The sequence below is a fragment of the Candoia aspera genome, chromosome 2 (assembly GCF_035149785.1).
Source record: "Candoia aspera isolate rCanAsp1 chromosome 2, rCanAsp1.hap2, whole genome shotgun sequence".
Lineage (NCBI taxonomy): Eukaryota > Metazoa > Chordata > Lepidosauria > Squamata > Boidae > Candoia > Candoia aspera.
Genome location: NC_086154.1, coordinates 52,741,416 through 52,755,749, shown reverse-complemented (window position 1 = coordinate 52,755,749; position 14,334 = coordinate 52,741,416). Strand labels below are relative to the sequence as shown.

At 38.3% G+C, this 14,334-nt stretch overlaps 1 protein-coding gene across 4 annotated transcripts in view; it reads right to left on the bottom strand.

Annotated features, from left to right (window-relative positions):
• Nucleotides 1-14,334, bottom strand: part of IQSEC1 (IQ motif and Sec7 domain ArfGEF 1) — a 168,215-nt gene that overhangs the window by 17,945 nt on the left and 135,936 nt on the right. For all 4 annotated transcript variants that reach the window (XM_063291819.1, XM_063291817.1, XM_063291818.1 and 1 more), the window contains exons 5-8: nt 8,923-9,045; nt 7,425-7,591; nt 1,933-2,072; nt 179-208 (exon numbers count right to left, since the gene is read on the bottom strand). In XM_063291819.1, coding sequence (XP_063147889.1) covers nt 179-208; nt 1,933-2,072; nt 7,425-7,591; nt 8,923-9,045 — 460 coding nt within the window. The remainder of the gene's footprint in view (nt 1-178; nt 209-1,932; nt 2,073-7,424; nt 7,592-8,922; nt 9,046-14,334) is intronic.

Below are 14,334 nucleotides of genomic sequence, written 5' to 3'. Positions count from 1 at the left end.
CTACATTTATATATTAGAAATATTTTATTAGATTCACTTTTTTCTATACACTAACTAGATTTAAAAATACTGTACCAAATAGCCAGTACATAATGTTCAAATTTAGAAAGGGCCAATTTCTAAAACTATGGTCAGATTTGCTTACTGAATATACATAAATTTGAAAGGAAACACTTACACAACCAAGCCCATGATGCAAAGATCCAATCTATGGTAAAAAGACACAGAAAATATCATTAAGTTTCAGAGAAACACAGTATTGTACCTTATCAAGCAAGTATTTCAGTCTTATTATGATTACATGTATATAAAATAAGCATTGCTATAATATTCATAATTCTTTCCAAATTCTTTTGTATGTTTCCAACAGTTTCATTTGGTGATGATTGTACAAATCATCACCAAGTGAAACTGACTGTTAGAAATATAATTGAAAAAAATGAATTATAAAGCTTGCATATTTGCAAAGTACATATTTGTTCTGCTTTTGAAATGACATGTTTAGTTTTTTATGGCAATAGCATGTTGACAGTATAATCTTAGCTTGGAAAAAAATGGTACGCTTATATGTGATAAGCTTGTTCATCTGATGCAGATCAAGGCTAGACAAAGACAAGCATGTAGAAAGATATTCTTTGTGTTTGCCTTACAACTTTGGAATTAATTTTTCTTTACAGTTTCATTACGTTCCAAAAGTATAGGATACATTTCTTCTTATTAGTATCCTTTGATTGCTCAGGTAGAGTTTGTGAATGGGGGAGAAAGAATTTTCATTTCCTTTGTTTCCCACATGTAGAGGTGCTAAAACTATTCTGTGCTTCACAGTGGAACTGAATGGAATTCCAAAAAAGAAAACAAATACAGATAGTTGAGAGAGCCTCCAACTCAGGGGAGAAACTGTTATACAGAGGCAATTATATACTCTCAAAAGCCAAGTATAGCATGCATTTGCATGCAGGATGTTTCAAGTTCAGTCCCTTGATGCCAGCTGGTATAGTCAGTGTTAAGCTACATGGGCGATTGTTCTAGCCATCTCAAATATATACATTTGTATTCTTTATCTTTCTTGATATAATTAATGACATTCCATAGAGCTTCAACAGAAGCACCAGATATGCCATCCAGAAATTCCCTGTAGGGATAGACAACTTTCCTAGGATCAGGGACACACTTTTTACATTGGTGCTGCACTGTGGATCTCAATGAATGCAGTGGAAAGAGAAAGATTCCTCTTATTTTGCTAGGCAGGTTTTCAAAACAGAAGCCAGGGCCCTCACTCTGTACTTCCCTCAGCTCTTCCTGATGAATCTTTCTCCCTGTACCCATGCATAGGAAATGGAATGATAAAATGTTTTAGAATAACTGCAACTTGCCACAATATCCTCAGAACCCAGACAAATGCTAGTTAATTTTAACTATGGTTTGCTGAAACAAGCTAATTTTAAAACACTATTTAGATTAACTGAGGGAAATCTAAAGTAAGATTTAAAAGGCCAGGGTGAGGTCAGATAATCCTATAAAAAATCTCTCTGTATTGTTAATAAGAGTTGACATCAACTTGATGGCACTTGATCATCAATCAATAAATCTAAAGCTGAAGTGAGAGCTTCCTCAATGGCAAGTCAGAGGAGAGAGAAGCCCGCAGCCCTAAGGGTTACAGAGCCCTACTCTGGCTCTTTCTTATAATGTTGGACTACTTTTGGCCACTCCATTCGGACACAGCCACTTTTTTCAAAAGCCATGAAATCCAAATCCTACTATTTGTAAAATTAATACACCACCAGTACTAGGTAATTCAATTTTCTTCATTTTTTAGACTTTCTGATTATAAATATATTGTGATTTTTTTTCATTGTCCTGAAATATTCTGGCAATATTCTGAGACAATCTGGTCTAACTTTATGCATAAGATTATCCATAAAAGAAACTTACAGGTTTCTTTCCTACTATGAGTTTTTCCACCTTTTGGACCTGCGACACATGATCCTCGTTTGTCTTGAGTTCTCGCTTTCGGATTCTCTCATAAATCCCGATGAGCATCTCTCGTGGGATATCTTCACCATCATCTACACCTGGAAAAGCCATTGCGATCACTGCTGATTAGTATATAGTACCATCTTTACACTTTGATTATATTGTCCTTTCATGTAACTCAAAACCAAGTATAGTATCTGATTTGTCTAGAATATCAACCCCGAAGCAGGTCTTGGCTTCTAATACTACTATTATGTCAATTAAAGCCCAGATTTCTCCATATCATGTTCCAAACAGTAATTTTGCAATTTTAAAAAATGTAATGTTCTTTGATATGGTAATATTTCCACCGTTAAACACGAACAGGCAAATTAGGTCTTCCATTCACACAGAATTGTTGGCTGTGAACCTAAAACAATCAGGAATTGTAAGAACTTAAAAACCCCGCTGTGTTAGACCAAAGGTGCATCTAGTCCAGTAACCTGATCCTCTGCAAAAACCAGAAGAAGATATGCAGACAATAGCTCTCTCGCCTTTTAAAAGTAGCTATTACTTAGAGTTATATTTGGTCCAATCCTAGAAATGATATAAAGCAGAAATAAATACTTGGTAGACCCCAAGCCTGTTTCTGTAGTTTCCAGAATACTGTCACATCAGTATAAAATATTGGAATGTTGAAACAAAACTTCTAATTTCCATTGACAGGATTTTAAAAAGTTTAGACCACAAGAGGGACCTCCTTATACTTCCCCCTTCCCCTGGCCATTCCAATTATAATACCATATAATTTCCACAAAGTCCTATCTAGGTCTACTTGGCACAGAGCCATCATGACTCACTCTGACAGGTAACTTCATAAAATAAATCTAATTCTTGGCTTCTGATTGCTTAATTTAATATGCATTTCTATTCTGCAACTCATAGGGATAGCTATTGTTAAATGTATAGTTCATGGAATGCAAAAATATTAAATAACACTATACTACTGTTGAATACTGATTTGCAGTTGTATAGTTTAATGGTAGCATACTGGTTACTGCACTGAGCTCTGATCACAAACATTGACAATATTTCTTCTATAAATCACTGCATTAACACGTAATGCTCACGTAAACAGACCACCTGGAATAAGTATGTACAAATATTAGTGTATAGGAAATAGTTTACAGACACTACCACTATGGAGTTTAGTTTGGCAAGACTGATGTCAGGCTTAGCCCAAGAATGACATAGAATCAATCCAGCCAAGTTCAGTTCTTTATTTGCTTACACTGTATAGGCAGAATCTTGCCAGACTAAACCTACTCTACTCTAACCAAAAGGCAAATAACCTGGTAGGTTCTAGGGTGTGGCTACTCTGAATCTCTTTCTCTTCTCATGGTCCTGCTCTGGGCTATGTTGTCTTTTGTCTTGCTCCCCTCCTTGGAATGTGCTCCCCCTCCTTCCTGAGAACCAGCTGCGTTACTGTAGTCCATCACATGAAAGACCAGCGAGTAGACCAGTCCCACAGAACCTTTCCAGGTAAGGAGAGGATAGGCAATTGCCTACTTGTGCTCCAGACAGCTGCTCCTTGCGAGGAGACCACTGGATAGCGGTTTCCTGTGGGTTTGAGCACCAGGAGATGAAGGAAAGCCATCATACTCTTAACCATGATGGAGTCTTTTTAAGGACACTGGGTTCACTAACCTCACCTTCTAATCACTTTCGAAAATTACCTATTTAACTATCTTAAGGCTAACAGAGATCTTCAAACCAACAAGTTTGCAAAGCCACCTGGTAAGTTTGCCTTTATTCCAGAATAAAAGAAAAATTAGCTATAAGTTTAAGAATTTAAAGAATTTGAAATGAACAACAAAAAGCTAAATAAGACTTTAATTCAAGAAAGTTATAAAGAAATTAAGGGACCAGATGAATTTGGAATATTAGGATTTTTGCTGTAAGATTTTAGAAATAATTATATAAATTAACAGCACTGTCGTGGGAACTAAATTGTGTAGTCTATCTTAAGTCATAATAGAAATTTGAGACTTCATGATTTCAGAAATTGGACACTAGAGGGGACTAAAAATTCCAGGCATAAAAGGAAGAGAGAGGGGGGGTGGCTTGCCTTTTGTCAGCATTGGGACAAAATGACAGAAAATGGTATGACATCTGAAATACTCCAGGAGATATTTGAAGAATGGGGACAGAAACTAGCAGCTACCATGTCAGCAACGATGTTTGCTTCTATTTATTTTATTTATTTATTTGTCAAATGTATATAGTTGCCCATCTCATGGGAAGTGATTCTATGGATAGAGTATGTCTAAAAGATGTTAAAAAAGAAATGACTGATGTGAAAGAGAATACCTTGGAAGATCTATAGGATAAAGAGCTGAAACAAACCTCATCTGATGCAGAAAAATTAGAATATAAAGAAAGTATTGAAATACTGGAAAATAAAAAAAATGTGAATTATAAGACACAGATGACAGTTAAAGTGTAAATACAAATGATAAGCCAAGAGAATGATCTGGATAATGTTGCCTTACTGGATTTACAAAAGATGTTTGCTAAAGTCTTGAAGAAGCCTATGAGATGGGAAAAAGAAAAACTGAAATCAAATCAAATCCAACAACAACACTGGAATGAATTAAAGATTAAGATTGCTAGAAGCAAAAGGAAAGAGTACAAAGTTGTTTTGTCTGACAAAGGTTAAAATAAGACATTTCTATAAAATTCTGGGAACCCTTTACGGACTTTTTGCTGACACCGGGACTGAAATGTTAACGATCTATGGATTTCTGTATGGATAAGAGAAAGACCCCTTTCAGTTAGGTTTCAGGCCGGGTTATGGGATGGAAACGGCATTGGTCGCACTTATGGATGATCTCTGGCAGGAGCAGGATGGAGCAAGTGCATCCATCCTGGCTCTTCTTGACCTCTCAGCGGCTTTCGATACCATCGACCATGGTGTCCTTTTGGGTCGGCTCAGGGAGTTGGGGGTGGGTGGCGTAGTTCTGCGGTGGTTCACCTCCTTCCTCCAGGGCCGGTCCCAATCGGTGGTGATAGGGGAGGAGAGATTGGCCCCACAGCCCCTTCTTTGTGGGGTGCCGCAGGGATCAGTACTCTCCCCTCTCCTTTTTAACATCTACATGAAACCGCTGGGCGAGATCATCCATCACCATGGGATGAGGTATCATCAGTATGCCGATGATACTCAATTGTATATCTCCATCCCAGGTGAAGTAAGTGATGCTGTGACCACCCTTTCCAAGTGCCTGGGGGCTGTGGGGGCCTGGATGGGGAACAACAGGCTTCGACTGAACCCTGGTAAGACCAAGTGGCTGTGGATTAATGGCACCTCGTGTGCCAGGAATTTGTCATCTTTCATGCTGGATGGGGTTGTTCTGCCCCAGACAGACCCAGTGTGTAACTTGGGGGTCCTCTTGGACTCATGACTCCTGCTCGAAGAGTAGGTGGCAGTTGGGGCCAGGAGGGCCTTTGCTCAACTCCGTGTTGTGCGCCAGTTACACCCTTTCCTGGACCAAGAGGCCCTTTGAACAGTCACTCATGCCTTGGTCATCTCCCATATAGACTACTGTAATGTGCTCTACATGGGGCTACCCTTGAAGAGTATCCGGAAGCTTCAGCTGGTTCAGAATGCAGCTGCGTGGACAATCTTGGGCGTTCCAAGTTTTGCACATGTAACACCTTTGTTGCATGAGCTGCACTGAGTCCCAGTTTGCTTCCGGGTCCAATTCAAGGTGTTGGTTATTACCTTTAAAGCCCTACATGGCATGGGACCAGGATATCTGAGGGACCGTCTATCTCCATTACATCGACCCACCCCACCTGGTCATGCAGAGAGGGCATGTTACGGACCCCATCTGTAAAAGAATTTCATCTAGTGGGGTCTCGGAAGCATGCCTTCTCTGCTGTAGCTCCTGCCCTTTGGAACATCCTCCCCCCAGAGGTGAGACAGGCCCCTTTGCTCCTGGACTTCTGAAAAAGACTAAAGACCTGGTTTTGTCAGCAGGCATGGAATGGGAGAGGGAATAGTTATACTTGGGGATGGCTAGTGCCATAAGTGATTTTGAGGGGCCTGTTACACTCATGGACTGATTAAAATCTTTTGCCACTTAGATTTTATTATATCTTTATTTTATTGTATTGTTGTATTGAAATGGTTTTAAATTTTAACTGCATTTTATTGTAAACTGCCCAGAGTCCCCCATGAGGTGGAGATGGGGGGGTAAATAAATTTATAAATAAACAAATAAATGGATTACAGGAAGAAGAGAAACTAGCATGTAACAGTATAGGGGGTGAAGAATTACTAAGTTTGTACATGTTGTGATTAAGATTGGAAGTCACTCCTTTAAATATTTCTTTTCTCTTTTTCTTACTTTTTTCTTTTTTCTTCTTTCCTTTTACTTTCCATTTTCTCTTTATTTTTCTTTCCCTTTTTGAGCTTAGTTTGTATTGTCTTTTATTATTATTATTTTTTAAATTCAATAAAAATTATTTTAAAAAATTAAGTCAGATATATTAGTGAATCTGGATGGTACTAAGAGAGATATCCACAAGCAAACTGGTATCCATGAGCTATTCACTGTCACCTCCTGATTTAAATGCAGATAAGCATTTTATTTTATTTATTTATTATTCACATTTCTATTACCGCCCGTCTCCCCCCAAAAGGGGGACTCTGGGCGGTTTACAATAAAATTCTCCTTAAAACCTCAACATCATAAAATCACCGAATCAACACCTACAATACTAAAATAATAAATAAATGTAAATATGGAATCCAAGTGAGAAATTTCCATTCGGTAGGGAGAACTCTACATCACCAGCCACCCCCCATTTTGACACTCTGTCTTTGTAGTCCAGAGGACTTATTTATGAATATATACCTGCATCTACATGCACACAAATACACACACAGACTCACACACACAAGCATGCTTTGTCCTTCACATAGATTCCCAAGCCACCTTACAATGTCAAAAGTACAATTAAAGCATTTGCAAATCATTGGACATAAAATCTTCTTCTTTTTATTATCATGGATCCAGAAATGGAAGGAACTCAAGTAAAAGTATGGTACAGAATTTGAAATGATTAAATCTATCATTACTGTTCACTCAAGTAGTAAAACTCATCAAAGAGTAACTTCATTATTTAGGATCTTCTCACACACTGTTTACTGGATCACTGACTTCAATGGAGGAAAAAAAGTTGATATTGACACAGAAAGCAGTGCCAATAGGTGGAGTAGGAACTGAGAGGAACATTCTTAGCCTGTTGCCAGAAACACAGGCAGCAGGTATGGTAGACTAGCTCCTCCAAAGCTTTTGAAGGAGAATGGCTAAACTCACAGTGCTTGTTCCACAGGGTTCAATACTGGAGGACAATATAATATACCCAGGTCTCTAAATACTGACAAATCTCCAAATTACGCCTACCTCTTAGATTTTTGACAAAATCTTCAAGCTTCATTTTACGTTCTGGTTTTACATTTGGGCTATACATATCTGTGTTTAATAATATGATTGCAAAAGCGAGGATGAAGATGGTATCAGGATTTCTGAACTGCCTTACAACACCCGGATTGCAGATGCAGTATCTCTGACTAGAAAAAACATTGAAGAAAATGCTAGGTTAGATTCAAATATTAGTTGATATGGTATTTAGAAAAAACCAATACACTCATTCAGGATGCTGATTTACTCCTATCATTATTCATTTGGCACTATAAAATTATTTACTGTTTCATTCTATTCTCTCACCTAATAATAAGAGTTTATACTGCAGGATACTTTATTAAAGTAAATGCTCTCAATCCCTCAACTTAATGTATTAGATAGAAGCATACAGGTATAACAGTATGATAACAATATTGTTTTATGCAATTAATTTCCCAAATTTGCACATTTTACCAACACAACTGGAGTTTGAACTTATATTCTTTATACTAAGTGATTTGAAGATATTGCAAACTATTTTTATCATTTTTATCCCGCCTTTATTATTTTTATAAATAACTCAAGGCGGTGAACATACCTAATACTCCTTCCTCCTCCTATTTTCCCCACAACAGCAACCCTGTGAGGTGAGTTGGGCTGAGAGAGACTGGCCAGCCCAAGGTCACCCAGCCGGCTTTCATGCCTAAGGCGGGACTAGAACTCACAGACTCCTGGTTTCTAGCCGAGCACTTTAATCACTAGAACATGACTTACATTTGCCAACTGGATATATAGTACTGATTTTTGTGGACTGAACACTAGAATTCATGTATAGTATGCCATGACACTTGTAAAATATTCTTGCTTCAGACCAAGCTTACACACCCTGAGTCTTCAAAAAAGTGGAACTATTAATTGATCTATAAAACAGCTGTAATCCATATAGATTCCTATTATATACCAAATGCACAGGATTACAGACTGACTTTAGTGGGCATAGAAGCTTTTTCTTTTTTCTGCTTAATGACTGCCATTGATTTAACAGCTATAAATCAATGCCTGAGGGTATAGTTCTTTATTTTAGGAACACTGGATGTTGGATTTACATTTCTTCTCACATCTCCACCACGATAAAGAACATTTGAATAGGCTTTAATGAGCTAATATCTTTGCTCAGCTAAACTAACCTGCTTAATTCAAGGTCATCACAGTAACTGTATAGGCCAATGCATTTTAACACGAGAGCACATATTTTAACTTCTGTAAAAAAGTTTAAATGGTACCATTCTTTTGTTTCAGTTTAAAATGGATGACAAAAGAATGAACAAATTAAGCTACCAGGATCTACAATATGTATTCAGAATTTTAGCTCACTGGGTTATCTGAACAATCACTTGTGCAAGATAAAAAAATAAGTACATTCAACCTCACTATTCCTGAAACTTAATGGATGAGAGGATAAATCTTCGACCAGCTTCTGTAACTTATAATGCCATACCTGAAAGCTTCAATGAGTCGTTCTACTTTCTGAGCTTCTCCTTGGACACGGATATGAGCTTGAAATTTCCTGAGAGCTTCATCCAGTTCCATAGCTGAGAAGTCCATCTCATCCACAACACAGCTGAGACAAAGAAAGCATTCATCTGTTTTGGTTCACCCCAACCAGTTTTCTTTTTGTAAGTTCAACCAGTTTTCAATATATTTCCATTATAATAAAATGCAGCAAACCTTGTTAGGTATGCTTTCTACTTTTTTCCCCATAATGTCAGGCCAGGGAGTGGCAAATAAAGACTAGGGTAATAGTAAGAGAGGTTCAGCTATGATATTGATAACAGGTTTGTCACACAAAATGTCAGCAACAAATTCAGAGACTTCTCTAACATGAGCTGATGTCCTTTCATTGGTGTTCCTCTGGATTCAAGACTTCATTTCAAATCCTGCTCAGTCTTATTTTACTGATTTGGTCTAAAAATTGTTATCGGGTTTTTGTTCTAAATATAAACAAAAAGGATTATAATAATAATAATCATTTTTAAAACTTGTATGCTGCCTAATTCCCAACAACTCTGGGTGGCTCACAACAGTCAAACAATGAAATTACAATAGAATCAATAAAGGTGGCAGGAATGACAGACCAGGTGGAAAGAAGTGAGGGGTCTCAGTCACCTACGTCAAAGGCTTGGGTAAAGAGCCAGGTCTTTACAACTCTTCTGAACAACAGCAGAGTGGGGGCCATCCGGATATTGGGGGCAACCTCATTCCAGTGGTCAGGCGCTGCTACAGAGAAGGCGCACTTCCAGAGTCCCCATAGATGATATTATTTAATTGAAGGAACCTGAAGTGTGTCAACCCTGCAAGATTGAATTGGCTGGGTAGATACTATGGGAGACAGGCATTATGGAACACTACAATTTATTATTAGTCCCCAAATAATGACTAAATATGATCAGGGTATGGAGAATTGTAGGGACTGTATTCTCCTGTCTCAGCCATTGGACTCAGCAGAGCAGACATGGTCACATAAACTAAAGTGTCTCCAGAGTGTTGGGTAGAAAATATAGTCTAGAGGCAGCCCAAGAGTCAAAGCTCCAGTCTAAAAGGTACAAGACAATGCAAATTGCAAATCTGGTCAGAATTTAAGTAGTCAGGTGATTCAAGAGAGTGGGTCTTATTAGTATGCAAAGTATGAATATTATTTCTAACACTGGTTTCCTCTCAAACAGAAAGCTTTATATGAAAGGATTCACCCACATCAAAACTGGCATGTCTAATGCAGCTCAGAATGCAAGTCTGTTCAGGACCAACAGTGTCTTCTGAGTTGATCAGTATGCCCCAGATAACTTTTTTTTGGTAAATCTTGCAGTTTTAAATCTGCCAGTCTTTTGATTCTCTGCATGGTGATGCCATTGTTCCTGCAGGCTTTGAGTCTAAATCAGAATTTGGGCTATACATCCTGCATTCACAGGGCCCAATTTTTCCCTGACAAGCAAGTTTTAGTCCTCATTCAACATAATTTTAGTTTCTAAGGACTCCCCTGGTTCATTTTCTTCTGAAATGGAATCTTCCTAGAACACTATTATTTATATGAACCTACAACCAAAATAAGGCAAATGAGAACTAGTTTTTTGAATGAAGGATGAAAACTTGTTTCTCCATCCATAAAATGTCATTAAAGAGACTGTATACATTGACTTTGTCTTGATTTTATCCTTTAGCATGGTGGAGCTCAGCACTTAAACAGTTAGTGGAATGCCTGAGTGTCAAATTAGATTCTAATCTATTTCTGATTTACTATTTTGCACTTTAATCATTGGATAATATATACTTATTGGAAAATTTTCCCTATAGTCTAATTAACTATGGTACCAATGCATAAAATAAATACAGATGGCTAAAGAATGAAAACCAAGCTATGTTGTAACTATCATACTGCAATGAAACTTAGCATTTTGAGTGGCATTTAATATCTAATTAATTTTTTAAAAAAAGTTGTTCTGACATTTACATGTAGGAAGAAAATATGAACTGCTATAGCATGTAAATGGTATGTTTCTACTTTCTTGCCCTATATAAATTCCACAGTACAGAGCAACATACTAAAATATAAGCTAATTAATACTGATTGATTTATGTGCAGATTGTGATGGAATATTTAATTTAATGTTTTAGCTGTATCCAGTGCTGCATTAAGTGACTCAATCTCTATTGCATGGCTTAAAAGAAGAATAAAGCAACCAATGTTCAATCCACAAGAGTTTTAAACACTAGAGCAAATATAAAGAAGTGGCAATAAGAAATAACTTTCCTAATTTGTATGCATCCCCATACCAAAAAAGGGAAACACTAAAGAATGTTCAAACTATCGAACAGTGGCACTCATTTCACATGCCAGTAAGGTAATGCTCAAGATCCTGCAAGGTAGACTTCAGCAATTCATGGAGCGAGAATTGCCAGATGTACAAGCTGGGTTTAGAAAAGGCAGAGGAACTAGGGACCAAATTGCCAATATCCGATGGATAATGGAAAAAGCCAGGGAGTTTCAGACAAACATCTATTTCTGTTTTATTGACTATTCTAAAGCCTTTGACTGTGTGGACCATAACCAATTGTGGCAAGTTCTTAGCAGTATGGGGATACCAAGTCATCTTGTCTGCCTCCTGAAGAATCTGTATAACGACCAAGTAGCAACAGTAAGAACAGACCACGGAACAACAGACTGGTTTAAGATTGGGAAAGGAGTACGGCAGGGCTGTATACTCTCACCCTACCTATTCAACTTGTACGCAGAACACATCATGCAACATGCTGGGCTTGAGGAATGCAAGGCTGGAGTTAAAATCGCTGGAAGAAACATTAACAATCTCAGATATGCAGATGATACCACTTTGATGGCTGAAAGCAAAGAGGAACTGAGGAGCCTTCTGATGAAGGTGAAAGAAGAAAGTGCAAAAGCTGGCTTGCAGCTAAACCTCAAAAAAACCAAGATTATGGCAACCAGCTTGATTGATAACTGGCAAATAGAGGGAGAAAATGTAGAAGCAGTGAAAGACTTTGTATTTCGAGGTACGAAGATTACTGCAGATGCTGACTGCAGTCAGGAAATCAGAAGACGCTTAATCCTTGGGAGAAGAGCAATGACCAATCTCGATAAAATAGTTAAGAGCAGAGACATCACACGGACAACAAAGGTCCTCATAGTTAAAGCAATGGTGTTCCCTGTAGTAACATATGGCTGTGAGAGCTGGACCATAAGGAAGGCTGAGAGAAGGAAGATCGATGCTTTTGAACTGTGGTGTTGGAGGAAAATTCTGAGAGTGCCTTGGACTGCAAGAAGATCAAACCAGTCCATCCTCCAGGAAATAAAGTCAGACTGCTCGCTTGAGGGAACGATATTAAAGGCAACACTGAAATACTTTGGCCACATAATGAGAAGACAGGACACCCTGGAGAAGATGCTGATGCTAGGGAGAGTGGAGGGCAAAAGGAAGAGGGGCTGACCAAGGGCAAGGTGGATAGATGATATTCTAGAGGTGACCGATTCGTCCCTGGGGGAGCTGGGTGTGTTGACGACCGACAGGAAGCTCTGGCGTGAGCTGGTCCATGAAGTCACAAAGAGTCGGAAGCTACTAAACGAATAAACAACAAATTTGTATGCAGAATTTTGGCAGCATATAAAAAGGTATCAGTATTCTTATGTAGAACAATTCCTGCACAAAATATTTCATTTGATAGTTTTAAATAAGTTTCCCACATAGCATTTGAAACTATAGGATTGCTTTTACAAATACATAGCTCTGGAACTGAACTTCCACGTAGATTTTTTTGAGGACTAGGTAGGATAATTTTAAGTACAATTTGCTTCAGTATTCATGTGTGGTAATGAAACATATAGGACGTGTCAGTTCAGGAAGAGCCCACAAGGCACTTGCATATAATATAGATTGCATTTCTCAATTACTGCATAAGAAGATAAAGTTTACTTAAGTCAAGTCCTGATGACTACACAGACACCTCCATGCAACTTTCTTGGCAAGAGTATGCAAACAGGTTTGTCATTGTCTTCTTCTGGAATGGTTTTAGATTTCCCAGCTTACCCTACCCTGGTGCTCCCTAGTGGTCTCCTATCAGTGAACCAACTTCATTTTACCTTTCTTAGTGTCATAGCCCAGAAAATCTTCTAATTGAGGTAAACTGTTATATTGTATGAGAGCCAGTTTGGTGTAATGGTTAAGGCATCAGGATAGAAACTGGAAGACTGTGAGTTCTAGTCCTGCCTTAGGCACAAAGCCAGTTGGGTGACCTTGGGCCAGTCACTTTCTCTCAGCCCTAAGAAGGAGGCAATGGCAAACCACTTCTGAAAACCTTGCCAAGAAAACTGCAGGGACTAGTCCAGGCAGCCTGAGAATCGAACATGATCGAACAGATTAAAAAAAAACCTATAGTGTATACTTCTAAGATTTCAGATGCCAATGGCTCATTGGCTACACAAAAACCACAAGAGAGGACATATTGCCTGCTCATATCCCTTCAACATCAGATGATCTTTTATTTTCCAGTGGTGCTTCATGAAATATTTGGCATAGTCATGCAGTGCTTACTGGACTTGTCTGATCTTGTGATGTCAATGGGAATCTATTTCTGGCTCTGTGTTAATGTATTTGAAACTAATGCAAAGCTGGTTCTTTCCTTTGAATCACTATAGTTCCACAAAACTTATGGGAGGTCTGTTTTTCCACTGGTGGGAATTCTTGCTTTACATCAATTTCCAGACTCAAGGAAACCATTATTATGTATATCCCCAAAACAGATTTTAAGTCTTTTATTTCTGGTGCTTATCTACAGTCATTGTTCAAAATGCAAGTTCTCCTATTCCACCACCACAACAGATTGCAGCTACTGGAAAAACATCTGGTTGCAAAAGTGCTGGCATGATATAATTTAACTTTTGCTCCTTCTGAGGTGCTCTTAAGTGCAAGAGGAATGGTTGCTTTGCAGCCAGTTAATCTTCCCTTAAAGAAGCCACTCTGTTTGTTTGTTTGTTTGAACAACCGGGAAGATGAATACAACATTTACTGAAAAGGTGGAGGGAGTGTATGCTAGAATGGTGTGTGTGTGCGCACGTGTGTGCATGTGCAGTACTGTTGTCACAGAATGGGAGCACCTTGGAGCAAGGCACTTACTAAATGATGTTCTTTGCGCTCTCCCATAGATCAACAGGACGGAGCGCTGATTGGTTCATGGTGCTCTTAGCATTTTGAGACTAGCAGCAAATACTATGGTTGGTTAGCTTCAAACTACAAGTGAGGGGTTAGAAGTAGAAATGATTTTGTGACCAATTGTGTGGCTCTACTATTTACTGTTTCATTAACTGTTCTATTTCTGGTTTAGTCCCTTACCTTCTTGTTTGATT